Source organism: Alligator sinensis, unplaced genomic scaffold, assembly GCF_000455745.1.
Source record: "Alligator sinensis unplaced genomic scaffold, ASM45574v1 scaffold293_1, whole genome shotgun sequence".
NCBI lineage: Eukaryota > Metazoa > Chordata > Crocodylia > Alligatoridae > Alligator > Alligator sinensis.
Window position 1 is genome coordinate 2,121,220 of NW_005842158.1, and position 11,147 is coordinate 2,132,366.

Genomic DNA, 11,147 nt, shown 5'->3' on the forward strand with positions numbered 1-11,147 from the left:
GCGGTGGCGGTGGTGGGGGGAAGTGGCGAACACCAACCGGATGCTGCCAGCAGTGTCGGTGGTGGCCAGCAGTGATTGGTGACCACCTGCAGACACCACCAGTAATGTCAGTGGCAAGGGAGTAGGGTAGGGAGTAGCGACCACACACAGGCACCGCCGGCAACATCGGTGGCACTTCCTTCAGGGGGTGCACCGCCAATCTCAGGGGGCATGGGTGCACCCGTGTGCACCCCCTATGCATCACCAATGTACCACATGACCATGCTCGTCTGGAAATGCCCTTAGAAGCCACTATCCTGAATATCACTGTTCCAAAAAACCTTTCATGGATATCACCTTAGCCTCTTACAACTGTAGAACTCAGGCCCATCATGGTTGCACAAGGGAAATGTTCTTTATAAACTCAATCCTGCCAGAAGTTGAACACTTCAACCCAGATACAACAATACAATAATGTACGCAGGAACATTGAGTTATTTTTTTAATGTCTTCTGCCCTCCATGAAATTAATTATGTGCTTAAGCTAATCGCATGCATATTTGTGTAACCGGACTGGAGTCAGCATGTTCAGATTTTGCAGACTGAGTTTGGGAAGAGAAAATAAATATGTGTTTTTCAGGCTACCTGATCAAAGCATTCTTTGTTCTCTCCTACACTTGCATAATATCAACTTTAGTAATTAAATATTTCTTGGCTTGCTAAATTGCACCTTCTAAATGGAGGGCTTTGAATTTTTAGGTTTTTTATTCTCTCTCTCTCCATCCCTCCCTGCTCCCAACTCTCCCTGCAGGAGAAAAGTGACACCAATGTTTATTTCCACAATGATAATCTAAAAAGCCTTGTAAGCAATTTGTTTGCTGCTGGCATGGAGACCACTTATACCACGCTGCGCTGGGGCATTCTGCTAATGATGAAGTACCCTGAAATTCAGCGTAAGTCCTTCTGTGAAAGCCACCCTCCTAGAGAGCACACCACAAATTCAACCGGGGAACTCCGAAGCTGACATACAGCCAAACAGAGAAGTCACAGCCTGCTCTCCCTGTGATGTCCAGTCTTGAGACAGACGCAGTAAGGAAGGACTGATTCTGACCACACTTAAATCAGTGCAGCTGTCCTTCATTCAGTGCCAATCCCCTGATCTCCCCAAGGCGATGGTCAAAAGATGGTCAACAGCAAAGTTATCTGTTGTCGCTGCTGCTGTTTTATGGTTTTGTCTGTTCGTCATAAGAACATAAGAAGTAAAATCCTGGGTCAGATCAATGGTCCATCTAGCCCAGTGTCCTGCCTCTGACAGTGGCAGAAGTGGATGCTGTACAGGGAGATCACTGAACCAGGTATCTTTAGAGTGGTTTTCAGTCTTTTTTCATTGGTGGACCCTTAAAATTTCCAAAAGGAGATGCGGACTCCTTTGGAAATTTTGAATAGAGTTGTAGACCCATTTCAAATGTAAGTGTGGGTATTCACATACTTTTGATTGATCATCGTCATCTTTCATGGACCCCTTAGGCATAATCTGCAGACCCTCCTTAGTCCACTGACCACAGATTGAAAACCACTGCCCTAGAGTGATCTATCCCTGATTTAATACCCTCCCTGGTACCAGGTGCCTCCCACATCTCATTTCTTTTTAGCTCTTATCACCACTAAAAAAATTGTTTCCACTTCTCAAAGGCTGTTTCTGATGCTCAGAAGACAAATCCCTTCAGTGCCACTTGAGAGCTTCCTGCTTGAAGGATGCTTTGGGGCATCACTACTCAACCTGTAATGGGAAAAGTTCTCCATTAGCAAAACTGAAAGACGAGGTCAACACAGGAACCTCCTGCACAAAGAGAGACAAATGTTTGAAATAAAATGCCCTCCGAGGCACAGGTCACAATAGTCAGAGCCTCTTTTGTCTTCATAAGCACAGGGTCATATGATGCACTAGTCTGAACATAGGACTGCTGAACTCGAACCTTGAGTCTGGCTGAATTGTCAGAGTCTCTTGCCTTTATTTCATATAAAAGTTCTCCTTCTGGTTCCCCACGGGAGGGGGCAGCAGTTTAACTAGTTACTGTCTGTTAGCCTTGAAAAAGGCTGATACTAAAAGTTCACTTGGGGCTGCCAGGAGTCTAGGTACAGTGCTGTTGGGTATTCTCTTATTTTTGGGGTTTGGTGATTGCCACAAAGGGCAGGAAATGAATTCCCCCCAACCTCTACCCCTTGCTACAGGTGTCAGGAGATTTTTTTTTCATCTTTCTTGGAAGCATTGGGTATTGGCTGTAGCTAAGGCTGGGAATGGACGGGGGTGCACCAGTGCCCTAGTAGAAAAAAAACCCAGAAATTCCTGGTTAGAAAGTCTTGCTCCTTCACTGAGGGTCAGACCGAGCGCCACATTTAAGATGAGTTAGGCATGGACTGTACAGGTTTATGCCTGGGAAAAATGGAATATGTGGGAAAAATATAAAGTAATTTTAGCATACAAATCTGAACTTCTGAAAAGTTGAAATGAGATGATTGTTATTTTTTTTTCCCAGGTTTTCTTCTGGAACAACATTTTGCCTATGTCAATAGGTGTTTGTGAACCATTCTGATTTTGGCAGAACTGCACATTCTAGACCTGGGTCCATCTAAGTCTCTTTATCCAGGTCTTGTTCAATTGCTGCATATTATTATTTGGCAATTTCATGAAGGGAATGGGTTGTCTGTGCTTTCAAAGCTCTTTATTCAGCTCTAATAGCATTGAGCAAATGTGAAAAGGTCTAATCTTGTCAGCATCCCATTACTTCTGTAGACAGAAATGTCAGTATTGTTTTAACATGCCATTTTATCATTTTAATACAAGCTACCTAGAGATTTTGTGGAATCTCCCTCCTGGGAAATTTTCAAGAGCCAGCTCAACAGACACTTGGCTGGAATGGTTTAGTCACGGATGATCCTGCCTTTAGCAGATCCCTTCCAGCCCCACTTTCCTAGGATCCTATGTGATTCAATGCATTTCCAGAAACATGCAGAACTTTTCAGGGATCACTGAATACTGATCTCATGATATCCTTTTAAAATTATTATTATTTTATTTTTTATTTTTTTACAGAGAAAGTCCAGGATGAGATCATGACAGTTCTAGGATCAAACCCACCAAGAATCAAACATCGAACTAAAATGCCCTATACAGATGCAGTTGTCCATGAGATCCAGAGGACTGCTAATATCCTGCCACTGAGCGCACCTCATATGACTACCGTAGATGTCACTCTCAAAGGCTACTTCATTGCAAAGGTGAGCTGCTTGTAGCAAATAGTGTAACTAGGGGTAGGTGAGAGGGACACCAGCCCTGGGTGCTGACTTGAGCGGCGCCCCCTCAGAGTCCATTCCTGGGCCAGAAGAGCAGCCCCATGGTGTTGTTCTTGCAGCAACAAGTGGGTGCATGGACACCCTGCTGCTGCTACTAGTGCTTTTAGAGCAAGAACCAGGGTGTGTGGAGTAGGTGGTATTGGCAGCAGCATAGCCAGTGACTAGGTTGGGAGCTCCCAACATAGCTAAGGTTCTTGCTCCCATGCCTCCCCGCCCACCTCTCCTCCAGGGCTTGCCAGGATTACACCTCTGCTACCCTTTTAAATGCCTGGTTCTGTTGGGTGCTGTTAAATCAACCTGGATTGAAAATCCCATGCCAGAATTTGCAATACTCTTATTTGCAATATTTATCACCTTACCTTTAAATGCCTTTTACTATGGTTATGGTCACAGGACCATATTCCTCCATAGGATAACTCCTCAGTTGTGATTTTCAGGGAACTTATATCATTCCCTTCCTGGGCTCTGTGCTGAAAGACAAATCTCAGTGGGAGAAGCCAGATACTTTCTATCCTGAGCACTTTCTGGACTCTGAAGGAAAGTTTGTGAAGAAGGAGGCCTTCTTGCCTTTCTCAGCAGGTGCCATTTATTTTTTTTATTATTATATAACACTGTGATGGATAGAGATTTAAGATTCAGCAGAGTATAACTTTAGCTCCTGGTTTGTTCCATTTTAATTAATTAATGATTTACTCTCTTTCTTGCTTTCTTTCTTTCTTTCTTGTAATTTATATGCTGCCCTTCCCAACAGGGACTCAGGGCTATTTAAACAAAGACCCACAAGCAGTATATCATCCTAGTTTTGTTTGCTAAATGCCTGCCCAAATAGGATGTCTTACAGCACTTCTGAAAGATGTCCAGATTCAAGCTATGGCGGGGCCTCAAGAGAAAGGGAGTTCCAGGGCTGGGAAGTAACTTCAGGAAATGACCTGCCTTATCTTTTTGCCAAGTGGACTTGGCATACTGATAGTACAGATGTTGACCTCAGTTGAATGTAGGGATCGCAATGGGGCACAAGGGAGAAGCCAGTCCCCTAGGTCCTCAAAATATTTAGGGCCTTTTAGGTCAAAACCAGCACCTTAAATTGTGGCCATAAAGCTACTGGGAGCCACGGCAGACTCTGGCATATTGGAGTGATATGCTCCTAATGATCTACCCCTGTCAGAAAGTGGACCAGGTACAGATCTCAAATGGTGTTTAAGGGCATCCCTACATAGAGTGCATTGCTATAGTCCAGCCAGGTTATGAAGACATGGTGATAGTGCCCAGATCCAGATCTGAGATAAAGGATTGCAGCTTTCTCAGCTAGGAGGTGAAAGGCACCCGAAGATCCAGAGGCAGCAGGGGATCTAGGAGCACCCCAAGGCAGTGAACCTGAGTGACAAAGGGAAGTTGAACCCCATCAGTGATGATAGGTGTCCCAATCTTTCCACGCAAGTCAAGTGGTCTCCCCACCAGGGTCATCTCTGTCTTATCATGATTCTGTTTAAATTGGTGCATCTGGCCCTCAACTGTATCCAGGCACTGGGAAAGGATTGAGACTAAAGGGCCAAAGTCAGAAGAGGAGAGGTAGATCTGGGTGTCATTCACATACTGATGGCACCTCACTCCATATCTCTGACAATCTCACCCAGGGGCCTCATATATACATTGAAAATATGGGTGAACAAGATGGAGCCCTGGCAGCCTCTACAGAAATGCTGTGGGGATGAAAAGCACTCACCCAACACCACCAGCTGAGACCTCCCTGCTAAGAAAGAGTGGAACCAGTTTAGAGCTGTCCTGTGAATATCCAACAGGTCATGTAAACACTTTATTAACACCTCATGGTCAACTGTTTCAAAGGCTGCTAAAAGATCTAATAAGATCAGCAGGGCACAATTTCTCCTGTCAGTCTCCAGGTGAGTATCATCGTCCAAGGCCACAAGCACAATCTCGGTGCTGTATCCAGGATGAAAGCCAGACTGACAAGGGTCCAGGAAGCCAGTGGCATCCAGATGCACCTGAAGCTGTCAGGCAACTACTCGTTCAATGACCTTTCCTGAAAAGGGGAAGTTGGAGACACGGCAATAACTGGATGAACAATCGGTGTCAAGTGATAGTTTCTTGAGCAGAGGTCAGACAATTGTAGACTTCAGAATTTTTGGCATCCTGCTCTTCCAAAGGGAAGTACGGGCAACCCTTGCCAGCATTGACTCCAGTCTCTCCTGGCTGACGTTTTTACAAGCCAAGATGGGCACAGGTCTAGTTTACAAGTCATTGTCCTAGCTCCCCCCTTCCCCTTCCTCCTGCCCCAAGCATATCCCCTGCATCAGTGGGTAGTAACAATTTAAAATGACCCATACAAATAAGTCAAGACTGGGCTTCCTCAACCCCAAAGTCTGACACTGCAGCAAAGATGGAGGTCCTCAAACCATACTGGATATGGGCAAATATATCTGTGAAGTAGGTGACAAGCTCAACACAGTGGGCTGAATGTAACTCAGTTTCCAGGTGAAGATAGGCTGAATTAATCAAGATATTTACAACCCAGAACAGTTCTGCCATGTGACATGTTGCAGATGCAATATCAGTGGAGCAGAAAAGGACCTTCACACAATCTGTCAACTTCATCACAGGTCAAAAGTTCCTGTGCTTTAACCACATGCCCTCCCATTTAAGCTGGCTTTGGGGTATCTGTGTCACTACAGTGGTGGGAGCAGACGCCTGGGCGTCATTGTGTCTATGGGCAATGTCAACATGCTTTTCCAGAGATCAACCAGGCCATCAACAAAGTAGGTATCAAGGTCAGTGGAAATATGTCCAGAGAGTTCTGGATGCCTGCTGACTCCACAAATGTCCAGGGGTGGACCAGGCTAGCAAGTCCACCATCTAACAGGATGTAGGACAGAGATTTTCATTTCTAGGAGGCAATGGTCCAGCCATGACAGAAAAGTTCTTGCCCAGACCCAGCAGAACTTTGGATCGAGATAAGTGTAAAATATTAGGTCCAGCATGTGAAGCAGCTGCCATCAGAGTGCTCATGTTTGTTGTGCATTTCCTTGCAGGCCGGAGGATATGTGCTGGCGAGACTCTTGCTAAAATGGAGCTCTTCCTCTTCTTCACGAGCCTCCTGCAGAGGTTCACATTCCAGCCTGCCCTGGGCCTTTCCACCTCTGACTTGGACCTCACCCCTGCAGCCGGACTTAGAAGAGCGCCAATGCCCCATGAGATCTGTGCAGTGCCACGGGCCTAAGACTCAAGGCTTTCCTCCATGTCTTAAATGTGCCTGTCTTCAGGCCTCCCCATATATCTTTGCTGGTTTAATGGATGCACTTTATCTGTACGTATGTTCAGCCCTCTATGCAACTGCCTGGTGCAGTGAGTTTCACAGGCCTTTGTATATGGTTTAACCAATGCTTTGTTACATTCCTTTCCTGACTCCTCAGTCTGCAGCTTCCATGGTGGCACAAGTTCCTCATGGGAGTACTTCCTTGGGAGCTCCAGCTCTGCAAATTTTGGAGTACCTCCTGAATCCATATCAGGCATAGCTTCTAGCAAGGACATATGCCTGGACTTTGAGACCCAGCCCTTTGACTTCCCTGCTTATAAATGTTCCCTCAGATGGCTACTCTCTGGCTTAGCTTTTGGAGAGAAACACTGTCTCTTTGAAGGGACAGAGTGTGCCCAACATCATGATCAGCAAAGCTGACATCTCTTCTTAAACAAATTACCCAACCTTTATTAGTCAATCTTTATTAATAAGCCTCACTATGATGTAATCTTTTTATGTAATCTTTTTTATGGTATATCTAGCTTTTGCAAACTATATCTAACCGAATACTTAAGGCAACTTGCAGATGCTGGGAGGGGTGTGGTATGTGTGTGTTAAGAGATGCTTGCAGAGCACAGCGTGTGGGATTCCTGGAGGAGGATTCCTGGAATGCCTCCCTAACAACAGCAGGATAATGTCTCCCTGACAGTTGTAAGATAGCAAGAAGTTCAGAAAAAGGTCTCATTATAATGCTAAAAATCACACCCCTGGGCAGGGCAAAAGTTTGTTAATGAAACATATATGTATGTAAATGAAATACATGGCTAAAACATAGGTATAGAGACATGCTCAGTAGAGAACGTCTTATGTCAGTGGCTTGTAACCAATCACTGAGCGATACACTTGCAAACATATGTATAAAAGGTACCCAAAGGTAGAAACCGGTGGTGCTTGCTTTGCAAATGATTGCCAGGCACCCCTCTCTGCGCAGACTGAAAACAATAAAGATTAAGTTGGATCCTCCACCCATGTGTGTTCATTGGCAATAGCGCACCGGGCACGAACTCACACTGTCCCATAAGATAAATCCCCAGGCAGTCTCTGTCAGGAAAAAAAAACAAACAGTGCTGGCTGTTCTCTGTCTTTCTAACCTCTGCTTCATCCAGAGTTATAGGTGAAGTGGTTCACTATGTTGAAATTGTTCTCAGATTGTTTACAGGTAGCAGTTTGGATACAAAAGCTGCTGCCCTTTGAAACATTCCTCTTCTAAAAAGGCTCCAAATGCATGTGTGTCCATACCCTCAGAAACTTCCCATCCAGCCTTTCTCTCTCTCTACCCTGGCTCTGGGGCAAGGTAAAGACAGTCAAAAAGCCTGAGGCTGAATTGATCAGTCTTTGCAGGTTAGCTCAAACTGCACAGACTAAACTGAAACAGAAGTGAACAGACATTTACCTTTCATTCAGGAAAATGCAGTCACATGCCTGCAGTGGCTCAGGCCAGAAGCCAGGGAATGCTAGAGCATGGCTCTCTGGCTGTGTGTTCACTTCCTTTTCCTGCTGTCCTCAAGGTCTCTGGGATTTGCAGTCCAGAATCAAAACAGTAAGACTCTGCAGAGTTGCTCATCACATCCTCTTCCTGCTTCCAGGTGCCTCTCCAATTTGTAGGCCACAGGTACAGCCAGCAGTCAGTTTAAACAGGGGCAGGGGTGTTTAACCCCCCTCCCTGGTGCCGGACCCCAGCTGGGGTTTGCCTGGGGGAGAGCAGTCCTCCCCTTAAACTGGGCTGCATCCCCAGATGGGCTTGCCCCCCACATCCCCTTGTCAGCCATCCCTGACTGCTGCAACGCAAGCTCAAAATATACTATTTCCTTGTATGCACAAGGCAAAGAGAGAAGGCAAAGAAAGAAGCTAAGGCAGAGCAGGGATCATATTTTCAAAACTTGCTCATACCTTTTTTCATGGCTCCAGTTCTAGCACTACAGTCTTGGGAACTCCATATACAAAGGCTTTTGTAAAAGGATATGCATGTAGCATATTTTAATTAAAAGATTTACAGCTTCAGTAGTGAAAATCATCAGTACGAACCTAAAATTTGCACTTCTTGTTCCTTACCAACCTTTTCAAAACAATGTTCATTCATCTCTGATTTAAAGAAACAGCGTCTTTTTATCACATAAAATCTCAAAAATAGTGTATCTAGCACATTAATCAATATACCTCATCAGTACAAAGAATGTGATGTGTTTTAAAGTACTGCTCATAATGAATGGAGAAGGGGGGCTATATGGCAGCTATGTGTTCTTCTACAAGTGATACTGTGAAATTAAAATAGAAAGACAACCTCTGATATAACAAGACCTCTCAGTCTGCCTTGGATACATATGGACATGATGTCTGAGTGCTTCTCAGTTTTTTAAAAATGTTTTTACCTAGTAGTAATATAATTTTTACAGATGGGAAAATGAGGCAGAAAAACAAACTCGCCCAAATCACCCTAGTTATTTCAGTACCTAACTCATTGATTTTTGGCTGTTAAATTGAAATGGAATCCCAGGTGTGCACATGTACCAGAAACTTCAGGTTTATGGTTTCATGTGCATCATTCCCAAATGGCATAAGATTATTCCAGTGAACACTGAATCAGACTCTATACCCAGGACTCTTAAATTCTACTCCTATTTTATAGGGAAGCCCAACTTCTTACAATGCCACTGTTGTTTCAAATTCAATAAAAACCAATGGGAAAAGATCAGTCATTTGAATAACTGCCTGTTCATCTACACACCTTGGCAATTGTTCTTTCAAATGGATTTTCAGGAAGACAAAAGAAAAAAAATCATAACCTGTGCGCCTTAAGAAAAAAATGATTCCAACATATGGAAATATGGAAGCACTATTCTTTTCCTCTGTCTGTTAAATGTGAGAAGTATTACCCAGGTTTCAGGATTTAGGAGGGACCCAAGGAAAAAAGTGTGGTTTTTGGACTCCAAGGTAATGAAGAAAGCTCTTATGATCCACATAGATCTATAGAATCTAAAACCATAGCAAATTAGGTTTGGAAGGGACACCAGGAAATCATCTAGTCCTATCCCCTGCTCAAAACAGGACCCTCCCTAAATAGACCATCCTAGTCAGGGCTTTATCTAGCCAAGTCTTAAAAACCTTCAAGGATGGAGATTCCACCACCTGTCTAGGTAACCTGTTCCAGTGCTTTACTACTCTTTTGGTGAGAAAGTTTTTCCTAATATTTAACCCAAAATTCCCTTGCTGCAACTTGAGCCCATTGCTCCTTATTCTGTCATCAGCCACCACTGAGAACAGTCCAGCTCCATCCTCTTTAGAACCACTCTTCTGGTAGTTGAAGGCTGCTATTAAATTCCTGTTCAGTCTTTTCTTTTCCAAACTTAATAAGCCCAGTTCCCTCAGTCTCTCCTCAGAAATCATGTGCCCCAGGCCCTGAACTGTTGCATCCTCCACTGGACTGTCTCCAATGTGTCCACATACTTTCTGTAGTGTGGGACCCAAAACCAGACACAGTACTCCAGATGTGGCCTCACTAGCACTGAATAGAGGGGAAGAATCATGTCCCTTGATCCACTGGTAATATTTCTACAAATGGAGCCCAGTATGCTATCAGCCTTCTTTGCAACACAGCCACATTGTTGGCTCACATCTAGCTTACTGTCCACTGTAACCCCCAGGTCTTTTTCTGCAGAGCTGCTGCTTATCCAGTCACTCAGTGCCCAATACCAGTGCATGGGATTGTTTCATCCTAAGTGCAGGACATTACTCTAGTCCTTATTGAAACTCATGAGATTTCTTTTGGTCCAATCCTCCAATTTGTCTAGGTCTCTTTGAATCCTAGCCCATCCCTGCAGAGTATCTACTACTTCCCCAAGCTTGGTGTCATCAACAAATTTGCAGAGGGTGCAATACATCCCATCTTCCAGGTTTTTGATGAACACACTGAACAAACCAACCCCAAGACTGACCTCTGGGGCACTCCACTGGATACCCATTTCCAGCTATACATTGAGCTATTGATTACTATGCCCTGAGCCCCATGCTTTAATCCTAACATGTGTAAAGCTAACAACAGGAAATAGTGAGATTGTGTTTCTCTTTTACCTCATTATAGATCTGTTTCAAGCTTTAATGACTGAAAATATTTTTTGTGTTGTCAGAGATCTGCCCTGTGGGGTTGAGACATCATAACATTTTGGAGGATATCCTGTTTGTTTTCTTTCTAGTGAAGATGTGGTCAAGACACAGGGAGCTTAATACAAAAATATTAACACAGTAATGCAAAAAAAGTTTGTATTGGTCAGCTGAAATAAATTCATCTTTGCTACAGAGGAAAGAGACAATTGAAATTGCGGGGTTATCGCAGGACCCCTGGCATGGTTCCTGAAGACTGGAAGAAGGCCAATATGGTCCTCATTTTCAAAAGATGGAGGAGGGAGGACCCGAGCAACTATAGGTCCGTTAGTCTTCCTTCAGTCCCGGGGAAGCTCTCTGAGAAGATTATCCAGGAGCACATCTGTGAGGGACCAGCAGGGGG

The 11,147-nt window shown here is 44.3% G+C and overlaps 1 protein-coding gene across 3 annotated transcripts in view; it reads left to right on the forward strand.

The window, feature by feature from the left end:
* The window catches only part of LOC102375790 (cytochrome P450 2K6-like), a 25,591-nt gene extending 18,382 nt beyond the window's left edge, over positions 1-7,209 (forward strand). For 2 of the 3 annotated variants that reach the window (XM_025206501.1, XM_014520835.2), the window contains 4 exons: positions 791-932; positions 3,074-3,258; positions 3,771-3,912; positions 6,381-7,209. In XM_025206501.1, coding sequence (XP_025062286.1) covers positions 791-932; positions 3,074-3,258; positions 3,771-3,912; positions 6,381-6,568 — 657 coding nt within the window. In that variant the 3' untranslated portion in view covers positions 6,569-7,209. The remainder of the gene's footprint in view (positions 1-790; positions 933-3,073; positions 3,259-3,770; positions 3,913-6,380) is intronic. The other variant, XM_025206502.1, reaches the window with a different exon arrangement.
* The last annotated feature ends 3,938 nt before the right edge of the window (positions 7,210-11,147 follow it).